At 36.6% G+C, this 16,617-nt stretch overlaps 1 protein-coding gene across 1 annotated transcript; it reads left to right on the top strand.

Moving 5' to 3' along the window:
* Nucleotides 1–735: 735 nt before the first annotated feature.
* On the top strand, nucleotides 736–16,600 carry LOC107090490 (tumor necrosis factor receptor superfamily member 11B-like). Its single transcript, XM_015383897.1, has 6 exons — nucleotides 736–744; nucleotides 1,904–2,131; nucleotides 2,554–2,698; nucleotides 12,337–12,552; nucleotides 14,654–14,872; nucleotides 15,339–16,600. Exons 1-6 carry the CDS (start codon nucleotides 736–738, stop codon nucleotides 15,731–15,733), a joined length of 1,212 nt encoding a protein of 403 aa, XP_015239383.1. The 3' UTR covers nucleotides 15,734–16,600.
* Nucleotides 16,601–16,617: the final 17 nt, after the last annotated feature.

Below are 16,617 nucleotides of genomic sequence, written 5' to 3'. Positions count from 1 at the left end.
ATGGTGTGTTTTTTGTTCACTGGCATGAAGTTGAAGTTAAACGTTCCTTTTTCCTGACCAGTAAGAATTATCGAATGTATTTGCTGAAATACAAAATTATTCTTGTTCTGAAATTTCTTTATGACTTGCTTGAAGTTAAATGGCATGTGTAAAACTTGGAAAAGCTTACCTGATGATATAATGGCTATATAGCTCCCGCTAGGTTAGCCAATGTTCAGTTCAAAAAAGGTGATCTGGAAATTAATGTTTTTTTGTTGTCAAATGTGTGCGTGTACTCCAGAATGAAAGCAAAATATAACACTGCTGGCTGGAGTCCTGTACTGACATAAACTGCAAAAATTGTCCATCTAACCAAGTCTTACAGTCTTAGATGTAGCCAAAAAGTCATTTTGATATTGTTTTTGGATTTATATACTAAACAAGAGCAGAGATTATTTATCTTGTAAAAAGATTCTAATATAAGTGCGATAATATACCAGTTAAGTAAGACAATTTTACTTAGTAAGGCAGTATATATAATGTTTTGTAAAGATTAAAGTTACCTTCAATATTCTGGTATTAAGCCAATTATCTTAACTAAAACTGGAAAAAGGTTAATCAAGAGTTGTTTTCAGACAGTAAGAAAAATATCTATTATGAATATTATAAAAAGTCTGAAAATACATGTTTTTGATTGTGGTAGTACTATAAAATAGTAATAATAAAACTGTTTTGCACGCTGTCTCCTTCACACTCATGTCCAAGGTATGATGATGCACACATTTCTTATTATAGATAATAACAAACAAATCTGTGGTAAGATGTTATCTGATGCAATGGTGAAGTTCCCCTTTAGATTAGGTCTCCTGTTCTTTGATGGCCATCTAGTTTCCGACATATCAACAAATACCAAGCTGTGTTTTGTGGTAAATCAAAAAGTACAGATATACACATGCAGAAAAAAAAAAACATCAGTAGTTTAAAGTTTGGTAAACTGTAGAACAGAGTGTTTTGTGCTCTGGTGGCGACCCGGGGAAAGCCCAGCAAACCTCTCACAGCTCCCTTTATGTGCTGCAGTCAAAACAGGAGGCCACATGGCTGAAAGACCAACACTAAGGAAGACCGTAATTGTAGGTGAAGCTCAACGAACAGGCGAAAAACACACACACTAGTAAAAAAAAAAAAAAACACATTCCTGAGTGAGAACACTATTGGACTCACATGTTTGGATGTTTTTGTGTTTTTTGCTCAAATAGTTTTGAAGATGCGCAGAGCATACACACAAACAATGCCTGCAGAAGTCTTGCTAGCTGTCCAAGTAGGAAGGAGGAACTCAGGTCAATGGGGAAGACCACAGAGCCAATGGCTGAGTGGTGCTGAGCGGAAGGAGCCTATCGGGTGACATCTGGACTGCATGTGGCCTGGTCCTGCAATATGGTGGCATGTCAGACATGCTAAACAATTAATATCCTATAGCTGAGACCTGACAAAAGCTTTAAACATCCCGCTGAGGCAGAGACATGTCAGCTTGTTAGCAATATCTAAACTGGCTTGTGGCTGGAGGCTTATGACATCTTCTCTGTGCCAGATGATGTTATATTTCCTCGAAAGGCAATGGTGTCTCCACATATAGGCAAAACCCGCAATAGCTGGTAATTAAGTTGTCTCGGTGCAGTTCTTACAGGCGGTGAGGCTGTTGCCAGGTTTTTCTTTTCTGACTTTTAAACAATTCCCATTGAAAGAATTAAATCAGCCACACTGACCCTCGTTTGAACTTGTTTTTGCTGAATGGCTTGGTTTGGCTTCAATTCATAAAGAAGTCATGAATAAAAAGTATTTAAACCCTTTTTGCCAAGGAAGAGCTATGCTTGTGGCTGGTTGCAAAGGTCGAATCTCTTGCTAAACCTTGTTCTTTGTCTTGCAGCTCTTCACGGCTTCCTTTTCATGGGCCTTTCAGCAGCAACCCGTTCCACTAAAGTATCAGTACAGAGATCCCGTGACGTCTCAGGTCCGCTCTTGTGACCAGTGCCCTCCCGGTACATCCGTGAAACGACACTGCACCGCTGACACGCCCACTGAGTGCCAGCCCTGTCCTGAGAGACATTTTGCCGAGAACTGGCACTGGGGGGATACATGCCAATACTGCACCTCAGTATGTATGAAGTATAAACTGACTCTCCAATGTGAGAGAGGATATTTTTGTGTTGATATTTTGGTACCTAAACTGAAATGTTGCTATAGCAACACATTTTTTGTTAAAACTTCAGAATGTGATGTTTATTTTTCCTCCCTGATGTTTTAATCTTTTAAACCTATTCATAAAGAACAGTTTGTTTCTATTTCCCCTGTACAAAAATTGGTGTTAATAGTTTCATATCCAATGAAGCAAATTATTGCTTAGCTAATAATTTACTCTTTTTGAAATTCTTTTAAAATGCATATTTTCTTGGATGACCTATAATGTTTCCTTTTGACATAAAAAAACATGTCATTTTTAAACTACTCATGAATAACCTTGATGGTCTGTTGCTATGCAATGCTTGTGTATAAGTGACTGGTGTGTGTTGTGTATAGGTCTGTAAGGAGAGACAAGTTGTAAAGCAGCAGTGCAACAGTACACATGACCAGCTCTGTGAATGTATACCGGGATACCATCTAGTGGTGGAATTCTGCATTGCACACAGTACCTGCCAGCCTGGAGAGGGAGTCATTGCTTTAGGTAAGTCATTAAGTTTCATTTTCTTATAGAATTAACAGGTTCCATTCTACTCTGAGATGGGGTGAAACATAAAATCCCTATAAAAAGGCACTTCTTTAAAGGTTTTCCAACTTATATTTTATAAACAGAAAAGGGATATATTTTTGGGGTTGCGCATGTGACCTTTAATCCATTTTTGTGTTTGCAGTAAAGAAAGTCATGCATTTAGTTAATAATGTATTTATTTTACAGGAACAAACTATGAAAGGTTTAACATGAAAGGCTTTTATCGTCATCATCTAACGTACGCTTAGAAGCCTCTATTCCTTTTCCTTTTTCTCTGAGTTGCCATATCAATATATCTCTCTTTAACAAAACTTAGAACTGCTTGCTCAAAGAGTCTTTTCTTATAAAAACTTTCTGTGTAAAGTATTTCTAGTTATTACCAGGAACTAAGCATGAGCTATATCATCTCCTTTAGTGTTTTCTTTTTATTTCACCCAGTCTTAAATATTATTTTCCCTTTTGTGGAACACAAAGAGGAATTTGGGAATTCATTTCTTTGAATGTGCACAACATTGGAAAAGGACTTCTTTAATAGATTTTTTTTTTGTATTTTCTACTCAAATCTATCATTTGCTATGTCAGAAGAGAAGGGACAGGAAATGATTTCAACTAAATAATTTTTATCTTTACCCATCAGACATTCATGTGTGCTGACCGGATTTAGCGGCACGGGCACAGCTAGAGAGAGCCCAGTGGTGGCCATGGCCATCATTAGCAAATCAGTGGCCATTCTTAACCAATCAGTGGCCACCCGTATGGCCACCCCAACCTGTTAATTTGTTGTTCTCATTGAAACATACTTTACAACCTCCAGAACAACCTATTCACCTCTAAACCAGAGGATGGCAGCAGTGATACTCGTTCGAACAAACTTGTTTTAGTTTTTACTATATCAACAATAACTTGACAACAAAATTATTGCAATATTCTAAATATGTACGTAAAAATACTAAAGTAAAATTGGACATAAACAGAATTGACTCTCTTTTCATAACTAGGTTTTTCTGTTTTATGGGAAAGAATGGCATGTTTTGTGCAGTCATCTATTAGTCATCTATGATATTAAAGAACTGTTTCAATGTGTATATCATGCAGAACCATAACTAGTTTAGACGACATAAATGCATAAATATGTGTGTAGATGTATTATTGAGGGCTTTATGAAAATCTAGTCTGTCTTCCTTAATTTACTTGGTAAATAGGGATGTTTTGCGTGGTCATTTTCGTGGTAGTACACTGTGATCAGTGTAGTCTGACCCTAAACTTGTTTTGGCGCCCATCTGTTTTCTTTCTTCTTTTTATTTTTTTTTAACAGAGTCCTGTCTGGCAATGTGGCAATAAGAATAATTGTCTTGATGCCAAAAAGAGAACCCAACAGATTTTGCTTTCAAAAGTGGAGCAGTACGGCTATCACCATAGTGTTCTGCTTGACTTATGCATATAACTAGCTTTATTATAATTCATGCAGGGAGTATTACAGATTTTATGGACACTGCAATATAAGTAGAACAGGAAAGAAAAAACAAAAAATTAGAAAAGATGAAAGAAAGAGGAGATAAAAGGGGAGATAATGATAAAGATCTTCAGCCTGCTTCATCACCTCCAAAGAGATGTAAAAAGAACAGCACAACCAACGGATATAGTATAGGTACAGTATACTGTGGTAGCTGAAGATAAGAATCAATCCTGCGCCCATCTGTTTTCATTGACCACCCTTCGGTAAACATTGTTCTCTGCCTGACCAACCCCTATAAAAATATTCAGGCTCTGCCAATGCTTAGTGGTTCTTACTAGTCTTGTCTCTGGTCCAGACATACAAATGTTTTCCCCTAAAGAATGAATAGCACACTGAGTTTGATTTACTATCGTGAGCAAAAATGTCATAAGACAAAACAATAGCTGTCTAGTTCAACACATTTTTCTAATGAATATGCAGCAGCAAGGAAATATTCCAGGAGGATGGGGTGATAACATGTTTAATTTACAAGATCAGCTGGATTTTCTACAGTTGCAAATAACAGTGCTCGATACTTTTGTGCGTTTCAGAGGAGCAGCAGCATCAGTACAAGATGCAGTCAGAAGGGGGTAGGGTTCTCTGTTAGTGTGAAGATCATTGAAATTACTGAATGAAAAATAAAAAGGAGCTATCACCTGATGACTTCAAGCCTCCATATAGCTAGCCCATCAATGTAAAGCGGATAATTGTTCTTCTATACAAAAAAAAATGTGTATTTGTGCATAATTAATTAAACAAAATTGCTTAAAATTATTTTAGGTAGTGCAATACAAATGTCAATGCTAATATATAGTATCCATGCAGTTTGCCCAAAATTGCAAGAAATACTGTAAGAGACTGGTTCCTCTTCACTTCAATACCTTGACTTCATATCGGCTTTTCTTAATCTTAAAGCTGCTTGTTGTTTCTCATGGCTGTGCAGAAGGAACTACTAACAATGGAGTCACATCTTTTTAATGAATGCTTTATTATGAAATCGGAAGGATCCATTTCTCACTAACAAATTACTAATTGGTTCTGCTTTTTTTTTTTCTCCGATTATGAAGCTCATGTTCAGAGAATACGGGGATCTGTTTCTGTTTCAGTGAGAAAAGTAAAAGTGGGAAGTTAAGCTTAGTAAAGGGATAAATATGTGTTTTATTCTAGGTAATGACGACGTTAAGTTCTGGTTAAACAGTAAGAGCTACCAAGATGTTAACCTGAAACTAGATCTTTAAATTCTCTGAATAGCAAGACGCCTTTTGTTTTACTGTGGGATATTATACTGAATTTGTTTTGTTTCAATTGTGACAACAAAAAAGGTGACTTTTTGCATAATGTCAAAAATGATAGATAGGATTCTTTAGAGGATTTGTTTTTGACATTTTCTTAACCTCGTAGGATTTAAATGAATCAAGTGCTGTAACACAAAGGCAAATTCCAGTTTCAACAAAAAAAAAAAAAAATCTAGTGATAACATTTAACAACTTGATAAGGGTAACTTTGTACTGTGGTGAGGAGTTAGCCCAACATATGTCTGCTTTGTTCTTGATTTAATTATCTTTTTTCTTTCTGAGAATCTGTTGTTATCTAGCAAGAGCCTCAGCGCTGCTGTCTGTAGTCCCTGTAACGTGATAAAAGGGACGCATGTTTATTGTTGGAGTCAACTATTATCTGTTGTTTTTTATAATGTTCCTTTTCAGCCACTATTCAGATAGCCTACTTCCTCTCTCAGTGGCCTTTCATTTAATGGTGCACAACTTGTTTTGCTTTCACTTGGATGCCGTTCAGCCAATATCGTCAAAATGTTAGTTTGCTTGTTTTTATTCTATGGTTGATCCAAACATCTTTAACCAAAATCACATTCAAAAATGGCTTCAAGTGTAGGGAAATTGAATGCACAGTCCTCAGTCATCTGCAAATTGAAGCAAAAAGAAAAATAACTGAAAAGAAAATCGTATTTCTACTTTTCTTGATTTAGCAAATAAAAATAACGTTGCTGACCTTAAATGAAATACATAATTATATCTGATTAAATATCAAGAAACAAAAGTTGTTGTTTATCCATACATTGCATGTTAATCTCAGGCTTAAACTGTGTCTGTGTAGGATTGTATATAGGCCTAACTCGTGCAGTCACATTTGATTAAAATTGCCATCTCTACAGTCACTAGTTTAAGCTCTGTGGTGCTGTAAAACACAAAATATGTTTACCTTCACAAATTCAAACCCACTCCAATGTAATTCTAAATAATAATTTCTAATGCAAGGCAAACATAAAGAATTAGGCTTTCTGTTAATAGGTTATAATAAATAAAATACATTTAGATTATATATCACATTTATGTCAGTAAATCCCTGTAGTTATTGCACACTTTAAGTTCTGTTTGAATTATTCTCGTGAGTTTTCTTATGTTCATGCTTGTTCATATGTGAACCTGTATTCCTCATAACTGTGCAAACATTGCATACTTATTAGTCAAAACTTAAATAATAGAAGAACAATTATATATGTGACATTTGTTGTACTGCAACACCCGTCAGCACAGTATCCGAGGCATACAGTACAATCAAAGTAATCTCTAACAGAGGACATGGTGACATTTTTAAGAGTCATTGTTCCTGTCGTTCCTGTTGCCTGATATGTAGTTTAAGTGGAAACTCGCTTCCTTTCATTCAAATGAACCTCTCTTCACTGAATGTCCAGAACTGCTTCCTCTCTGATTCTTTGAAATTTTGCTCATGCCATAAGCTGTTATGATTTCTTTATTCAGACACCGAGGGCTGAGTCATGCAGAGTCTGTCCGTTTTCCCTATGGAACCCCTGAACCACAAGCAGTTATTGAAGAAGATCCCTAGCTGTGATTCAGAGTTTCAAACCAGAAGCTGCTGGTTAAAGCCAGTCAAAGCACATTCTGTTCAGGACCATGTTGTTTTTCCATTGGTCCTTTGAGTCAGTCATTTCTAGCTTTGATTCGCCTTTCATGAGGTCAGATAAAAAAAAACAACAGGTGGTAATAATTAATGTATTAAGTTATTTAACTGATGCAAAAAGGTAAGTTTATACTTTTCATTTTAACCATTTGATTCAGTTGTCAAAAGAAAGTATATCCTATAGTGACGGATTTAAAATATGTATTTAGTTATAATCATTACAATTAGACCTGTTCAAAAGTAAGAGCTACCTATGTGTACACAGCCATTTCTCAATGCTTTGTTGGTACAACTTTGGCACAAATGACATTGTCATCTTGGATTTGTTTCTCCAAGCTTGGAGCACAAGCTTTTTCGTCTTTGCAGATATTCTCAAGTGAAGTTGGCTTAGACGGGCATCCTTGAGATGCAGCAGTTTTGGTTCTTCCTATAGAAGAATTAATTAGACGGAAGTACGGTCTTTGTCTAGATGACCAAAGGACATACATGTGCTGCTCCTTAAGTCACTCCTTTGTTGTCTTGACTTTGTGCATCTGTTGAAAAAGTGTTTTCTCTTGAGCAGGTATTAAATCTTTACCTGCTGTCCTTTTAGCCACTATGCAGGCTGGATCCCAAACTCATGCCATGGAAAACCTTCCTTCACCATGATGCTGTCATCCCATCACATAGATGGGACGTTGTTAGTTTGGTGATTAGGAGTGTTTCTTCTTTATTTTGGTGGAGATCCCATATTTGAGAATTTTTTTTTTTTTTTTTTCGGTTTCATCATGCCAAAGTTTTATTTCCTTTTGTTCATTAGTCTCTGCTGAGTTTTAGTCAAATTCATGTTGACAAGATTTGACCATTGGGATGGTTCTCATATCTCTACAAGGACACACTGGATTTTGTTTTTACCCGATGAAAGGCACAGCTTCTCACTCCTGAACTCTCCAACAGCTAGACCTAAAAACGCCTCTGTGTTTTCTTAATCTCAAATTTTTTTAATACTGGAGAAGGCAGTATTTGGAGAGATATCCCATACTGCTAATTATTTTGATATCCTTCCCCAAATTTGTGGTTTGACACGTTTCAAACTTGGAAGTCTACATGCAGTTCCTCTGACTTCAATGGTAGGTTTTTGCTCTAATATAGATGGTCAATTGAGCCCTTAGATATCATTGCAATTGAAGCCAGAGGAATTCCTAGTCGAAGCTCGCTAAGCTAAGGGGTGAGTACTCTTAAAAACTTTACAAAACTATTGTGAAAAAGACCCTCATTTTGGCATAATGGGCCATTATGTATAAATTGTATATTTAAAAGGGGCTAAACTTATTTCAGTCATATCTGTAAGGCAAATTATGGAAAAGGTAAAAGAGAGTCAAAACCTTCCACAGTTCATAGTGTATAAAATGTTTATCTCATGTCAGATGATCTCTGGGGTAAAACAACTATATTTTTGGGAAAACATCTTTACAGTTTGATATAAAAAATTGATAACTGAAAATAATGAAGGAAGAGATTATTCAAGTACTTCTCAACAGCTGCCTGAAACTAATCAAATTTAACTTAAACACCAATTGATCGTTAATCTTAACATTTTTTAAATCCGATTTTAGTGTAAGCACTTAAAAATAAAAACAGATCTGTTAAGCATTTCTGACAAAGTGATGATTTGGCACAAAGGAAATTTTGAGAAAAAAAAAACTTAATGTCAGCAAATATTTTGAATTGCTGGTCTCATTCATAAGTCTGTAGTGTACGTGCTTGGTCATCAGTAGTGGAGGAAGCATTTGCCGTATGCATATCTGCAGGTGGTTTCTGCAGGCTATGTTAGCGGGAAATGGATGAAAAGGTTACATCTGATAAAGTATGGCGCCTTCCCACGCACTTTCAATGCTTTGGTTACAACTAAAATAAAAAGAGGAAGGTAATAAACCACTTTTTCTCTTACATACAGACTGTCATGTGATCTGCGGGATAAAATACCAGAAGTTGAGAGTATTTGTTCTAAATTTATGGGCAGTAACCCATAGTTTCCATCTACAAAAGTGGAGTTAATTCATAAACATATTTTTTTACGCTACAATATATGTGTATAGCATTATAATTCAATTAAAAAAAATGTATCTTTCTATTGAGAAACATTTGATATTTCTTATGTAGAGCTCTGAAGATCACGTTTTTGTGTTGTCATAGTAGTAGTAGCAACATATACAGTACAGGCAATAGAAACTATATGTGGGTGTCCAGAGGAAGACCAGCATGAGTCACATAGATCATTTATTTAGTGATCTGTGGCTTTGATTGATAGTCATATGCTTTGCGGGCTTAGTTCTTAGAATCATATCAGATTATTAAAGGGCTTCATGAATTTGACACAGAGAAACTTCAGATAAATCAAAAGGCTGGTGGTAAATTGTTGTAACTGATGCAGCATATCTTCAGTTTTCTTCAGTTCAGCACGGTGTTCTACAGGATATTTGATGTAAAACACCTGCGGTAGGGTGTCACCCATTATTTCGACATAGGAAGTATGTATGAGCGGAAACTATACTGTAGGTTTACAGTTGTAAGATGCCAGTCTATAAAGTGCCTTCCTTGCAGAACCCCTGGGGACTTTTTCACACTTTCCTACATAACAATCACGAACATAATTGTATTTTAAAGACATTTTATTTAAAAAGCTACTGGTGATAAGTGAAGATCTCATCTTTATTTATCAGATGCTAAACTAGGTTTAGTTCTGGACTTCAGACCATTGTAACCTGCAGTGTGACCACAATTTGAGCTAAGCTAGTGGTATTCAAACCTTATTTCATCCTGACAAAATCAAAATAGGAAAGAGTAAGTATGCATGGGCTAAAAAAAAATGTTTTTTTAAAAATAAAATACATACAAAATTAAGTACTTTTAACAGCTTTATAATGTTCTTAACAGGTATGATTTTGGTACGGTAATCATATTTTAATCTGCATGTTATAAGATGGGCATATCATTTCGGTTTTGATTTTGATATTCATCAATTGCTGTATTTAGCGAAGTTTGATCAACATGAAGCAGGTCAGATAAGGGTTCTGTTTCCAAAACCGAAATTAAAGCAGAAACATGGCTTATAACAGAGTAATACCTTAATTTGTACCCAGCAGTTATTTTAAGATGATTCTGATTGATTGTATCCCTAATAAATCTGCAGGCCTAATTTGGTCCATTTGTGAACTGTAGACCTTTTGTTGCTACCACAGCTTAACAGCTATATCAACGGTTGGAAACCCAAACTGCTCAAAGAGCCATATTGGACAAAACAAAACAAAAAACAAATCTGCCTGGAGCCGCAAAAATGTAAAAGTCTTATATAATCTTGTATGGCAACACAGGCTCTAAGTGTATTATTGCAATATAAATAAGGACTACATGGGCATAAATATGTAATAAGCAGTCATGGTTAAATGTTTATCCTGGAGCAAATGTCACATAACGTGAGCTGAGGGAGGAGCAGTGAACGCTCTCACCTTGTGGAATTCAAAGTGTGCTGCTTCACCGCCCTTCACCATGCAGTTTAGGTTTTGTTGCACTGATGAAATTATAAAAACAAGATTAAGGAATCTTTCTATGGTGGACATGTTTTCATTTGGAGGAGTTGATTGAGTCATGAGCAACCAAGCAGGAACTGACATCCATCAGAGCAGAGCTCTCTAACCCCAAAATCCCATATTCTCTGTCACCAGCGTTCCTTGGTGTTATTTTTATTTTGAGGATTTGGGGGAAAAAAATGAAAAGAAAGTTCACATGTCTACATAAGACCACTACCTGTTCGATCTGTGGGCAGCTTTCCATGCTTACAACCAAACTAGCAGCGGTAATGGAGTTTGGAGATACAATCCACTTCTTAAATCTATCTTTGCTCTCCTCTAATTTATCCAGATGTTCTGCAATCGCACTTTTTCTCTCACTCACAATTTTGTGATCGACGACAAATTTAGCATGCCTTCCCTAGAAATGCCTTTCGAAATTACTCAATCCTTCCATATTGATAATAGAAGCAAATTATTTGCTCCATTCTTCCTTGAATCCCCGGCTGCTTTGTTTGCCTGGCACCGCGCCGCATTGAAACGTGTGTTGCAGGCCATGACCACTGATCTCTATGGCTATGATGCAAATTTTCATTGAAAGAAATGTTTACATTTATGGTTTAAATGTATTTATTATACAAATGTTTACAGCATTGGAAAACATAATGAACGTTTGTTTGACCTCCTGCACACCATATTAACATAAACAAAAAAAGAACGTTTTCATAAATTTTTGTAAAAGCTCCACGGAGCCACAAGGGGGGGCGCTAAAGACCCGCATGCGGCTCTGGAGTCATGGGTTGCCGACCCCTGACCTATATGAAGCTTGGTTAAGTGTCTCATTGGCAAAAAAAGGTTGATAAAAACTAGAAAAGGACATTAATTTATAGTTGGACCTTACCAATAAGCAAAGCTTTTTGTTTGGCCTGGATTTTACTTATGCTGGACGTACAGTGTGAGATTTTCGGGGCGATTTTCCAGTCGTGGAAGAATCTTTTGATCGGGCTGACTTTCAGCCAGATCGTGCGTCATGTAGTGTACAGAGGGTTACGAGGGGCGATCAGCCTCTCACGACCAACTCCCATTCAGGAATCGTGAGGTCGTGTGCAAATCGCTCAGTGTGCATGCGCAAACAAAGATTCTACTGTAAACACAGCAGCATGGCAGGGATGCAAGGAGTGAAAATAAGTTCTTTCTGTAAAATTGACAGACCACAGTAACCACGTTTGCTCAGCCATGTCTTTTTAATTGCACAAATTGCCAAGGCAGTGCGTTTCACTATAGTGAGCTTCATATTCCTCTTCTATTCGTATGAATAAACCCTGCGGTTTAGTCGTACAGTTTGAGCTGTAGCTGCATGCAACGATAAAAAAAAAACGCACAGCGTATACCCGGCTTTAGGGGTTTCAGATTGATCAAATCTGCAGGCCACACCATTAAGATTTTTGCATACTGAAAAAGGAAATTGTACATTGTTTTTTTTTGCACATGTTGAGCTACATTGTGTTTGTACACATATAGTTAAATCCCAAAGCTAAATAATAAGGTTTAAGGTCATAGTTTTGTCCAATTCTGTCAGTTTGAAATAAAATAAATTACTTGTGGATGTTTTCCAGGTACACCTGAAAGTGACACTGTGTGCGAACGCTGTCCTGACGGTTATTTCTCTGCTGGCGGTTCCTCCACCGAGCCGTGTCGGCCCCACAGAAACTGCGCGGATTTCGGCATGAAGACTTTGAGATGGGGCACATCCTCATCAGACAGCCTGTGTGGCTCCCCTGACATCAAAGCAGCTCTGGACTGCTCTCAGCATCACACTCTGTGTCATAATGGTGAGAACATGAGGATCATAATGGCTTGAATTATGTGAAAAGCTTTAGAACTAATCCACTAAGGGGCTAGTTTATACCCCCTTTGCACACACATATGTAAGAGTGTTTAGAGTAAACCTCAGCTGTCAACAACTTCAAATCTTTCTGAGCTGAGATATTTCAGACCTGCGGTCAATTTCATTCCCCGAGGCAGGGGATTTCCTCGGTCAGGTTCTCTTCCAAATGCCATGCTCTTTTACTAATCCTTGCATGTCTGAAAACCAGATCCAGAGAGAAATGGCAGGGGTTACAACAAATGTTTATGGCGCTCCATTCAGAACGGGCCCATGATGGATCAATTACCTGCTTTACTTTTACATCCTCAAACACAATAACAGAGGAAACTGATTCAAAAGGAGTCACAAGAGGAGTTTTTAGGGGCTATGTTAGTCATAATGCAGCTATGATAGATCTTAAAATATAATTTGAAAGACAAAGCCTCAAATATGATGCTGAATTCCTAAAGCTTTAGAAAATCACACACATGTTCAGACCCTGGCACACTTCTTCACAGGCTGTAGAATATTTTGAAGACCAGTCACAAAGCTCTATGTGCTGAGAAAAAAAGATATCTTCCTCAAACATTCATTCACCAGCTGTCTTCCTTTAAAGGAAACAGCCACAAATTGTCTGCAACTAATCCTGCATCGCTGAGCAGTTTAAACAAAAATGTGAAACTGAGATCAATGGGGTTCCCAAAGCTAATGAGTGATGTGGAATGTCAGAATGCACAATTTCATCATCATGGCATGAGGGAAACCCACCAAATTTCTTCTCCACATTACAGTCAAGCCAGTTCATACCCTAACTTTATAAAAAAAACAAAATTTTTGCTTAATCTTGGAACTTAATTTTTGCAAAGTGATACAAAAAAACCCACACATATAGAAATGCTTTCTGGCATGATCAAATTCATGAATCTAAACCTTTCTAAATTTCTGATTACTTTCAGCTCTGAATGTCATATGTAAATTGGGGCTGTCCTCAGCACCTGGAAGAGCGACACTTTATAATAGTCAAATTTTGCTTTAAAAAAAAAAACCCTGCTCATTGCGATCATTAATTTGCCTTATAAGGAATTGTATGCAGCCTCAGACTTGCTGTTTTGCACTGCTGATTCGTTTTAGCTTAGCTCATCAGATGGTAGACTGAGGTGTTACTTTTATTGGCATATCTAAATGCATGATGCGTGGTTCATAAGTTCTCTAAAGGCTTGTCTGACAGCTGCATTTTGAAATTACGTTATATGCTGCTCTGACAAACTCATTTCAAGACTGAAAAAACCAAACATATGTTGTTTTACTGATATAGCTGTTGGTTTCTGCTATTTTGTTGAGCTGACATGTATGACTCAACAGAACAAAGGCAGGCCGCGCTCTGGTCATTTCAGTTATGACATCTAGTCTCCGAACATAAAGAAATAGGCCTTTTCCAAAAAACTTATTTCATTCCAGTTTATTTATACAAAAACAAAAATCATAAAGCCACTTTTTTTGTTTGAACATGCATTACTAAAAGATAGAATCAAGTAACCAAACGATACACTGACCAGCTGCGCAAAAAGTTGGTCAGCAATCTTAGAAGGGCTTGATCAGACGCCAGACATATATTTAACTGATTATCTGGCCTATTGTAATTTTATGTTCCATTTTAGACATAAACTGTAAATAATAGCTGTTGAATTATTGTTTTAAATATTGTCACTCATAATAGTTTTGTTTCTTTTAAGAAACACTATTTTTTCTTTCTTATCAAATAATGAAATTTTTGGTGTTAAAAAACAAACAAACATAAAGCATACTTTGTCCCCCCTTCCACTAACACATCTTTTGTTTTCCATTAAAGCCAGGAATGCAGAGACAGGAAAACTAAAGATATTCTCAAATGCATAACCCTTTTTTTTAAATATATATATAATAGCTAATTTGATTTGGAAATATCTATAGCAAGTATTGTGTGTGGAAGAACACCTTACTTAAATGTTTTAGCAGCTAAACAGCAGTATCCTAATATCATACATTGTGTATTATACTGATATCTTATGATATATAATTCCTTCCAGATGTGACTCTTTGTGAGGAGGCAGTTTTCCAGTCCCTTGCCTCACTGCGGCTGTCTTCAGTGCCTCTGGAGCGAATCCTTGAGAATCTTCCTGGACAAAAGGTGGATCTCAAGAGCCTGGAGAGGCTGAAGAAGGCATGCTCTCACCAGCAGCAGGTCTTGCATCTGCTGCGGCTGTGGAGGGAACAGAACAAAGACAAGTTGTACGGTATCATACAAGGTATCGTTAAGAAACCCATAATGCTATTTACAATCATTAGCAACCCCTGTAAAGAAATCTAGAAATGCTATAAAGAGAATCGTTTTTATGGAGCCTTGCATAAAGTTTGTGAGTCATTGCTCTTGTTTTTTTAAGTTGTTTTAATTAATTAAGGTTGTAATTAATTAAAGTAGGTTTAGGGGAGCATATAATTTATTGTAACCCCTTTCTAATTGTTAAACCCCTTAAATAAATCTAGCCTAGGAGAATTCATCATATTTATACCACATTGGAAAAGAAAGCTAAAAAAAAAAAAAAGAAAAAAATTCAAATGCTCCTATATAACTTAATAAAAATATATACAATGCTTTAGTTATATCCATTTTGTATTAATGTATAATTGTGTATATTAACATGCTGTTTCAAAAGCTGCACCCTTTTGTTTCAGATGTTTGATTTCAGATGTTTTATTGAATTTTTCCGCCAGGTGTGAACCACTGTGAGAGAAAGGTGTCCCGCTGCAACGTTCTGAAAAACCTGACCATAGATGACCTCATTAGGGTGACCAACAGCCTACCAGGGATTAAAGTTCAGGAGCAGGATGTGAAAGCCATTGTGTCCACCTGTCTGCCCAGGCAGTACCTCCTACAGATTCTCCACCTGTGGAAAACAACAAACTACAACTTGGATCTGGCCAAAGGTCTGTCTCGTAGTCTAAGGGAGCTTCGCAACCAGGGGGCTCCGCGCTACCTAATCAAGGGGCTCAAGAAAATCAGCCGCATCATAGAAACTACATCAGGGCACAAGAAGTACGAGAAGATGTTTATGAGCATGTTTCAGGATGAGTCTTGCTTTAAAGTTCATAAGCCTTTAAATGAATAAGTTTCTTAAGTAACAAAACAAAAAAAAACAGTGCAGCCCACAGCATTTCCAAAGCACAACTACTTTGTGGGATTGAGAGTGAAGCAACTACAGTGTGCATTTTGAACATCCTCAGGTCTCAGAAAAAGAAAGTTTTCAGTTATCTGGTCGAAGCAAAATAAGGTATTGTATCAGATAAAAGCTTCAGGTACCAGAAAAGAGGCATTGGGTATAATAAAAAAGCTAAGTAAGAAAAAGTATTTTTAAAAAGTATATTAAAAAGGCAGCCTGTTGCAGGCGATGCTCATGTGTCATTACCGTGTTACAATGTTCAGATGGTTAATGATGTCACCAAAAACTGTGGGTTTAAGCTGGAAATACACCAACTGAAATATTATGAGGTTTATGATACGATTAAAATAGTAACATAAACATTTTTATAGTTTAATATTTAACCCTTTACTGTCACATCTGCCAGACGTACACATGTGGATACAATGGTTAGTACCCCTCATTTATAGAAAGAAAACCCCACAATGGTCACAGAACTACTTAAATCTGACAAGATCAATAATAAAAAAAAAAAATTTAAACAATCTCTACAAAACTATGCTTCAAGAGCATGATAAAAATGGGAAAAAAATTAAATAAAGTATACTCATGAAACAGTCCTGTTAAAAAATTATGCTAACCCTAAAAAAGAATGAAAATATTGTACCCAAATAGACATTGTAAATCAAGTTGTGTCCACTAATTAGCATCAGAGTTGATTACATTCTTTTAATCAGTCATTAGGCCTATGTAATTAAATTTTAAAAGAGTTAAAGGAATAGTACACCCAAAACATGATTAGCCTTCATTTTCTACTCACCCCCATGCTGAACAACACTCTGGAGTACTTTTTT

This window comes from Cyprinodon variegatus, unplaced genomic scaffold, assembly GCF_000732505.1.
Source record: "Cyprinodon variegatus isolate N-32 unplaced genomic scaffold, C_variegatus-1.0 Scaffold297, whole genome shotgun sequence".
NCBI lineage: Eukaryota > Metazoa > Chordata > Actinopteri > Cyprinodontiformes > Cyprinodontidae > Cyprinodon > Cyprinodon variegatus.
Note: the sequence above shows the minus strand (reverse complement) of the source record. Positions and strands in the feature narration are given on the sequence as shown.

What these genes read in the sequence shown, in the direction of transcription:
- LOC107090490 (XM_015383897.1), top strand. An exon ending in AGAGGGAGTCATTGCTTTAG is followed by an intron (nt 2,699 to 12,336) that starts GTAAGTCATTAA and finishes GATGTTTTCCAG; the next exon opens with GTACACCTGAAAGTGACACT. An exon ending in GTTGTACGGTATCATACAAG is followed by an intron (nt 14,873 to 15,338) that starts GTATCGTTAAGA and finishes TTTTTCCGCCAG; the next exon opens with GTGTGAACCACTGTGAGAGA.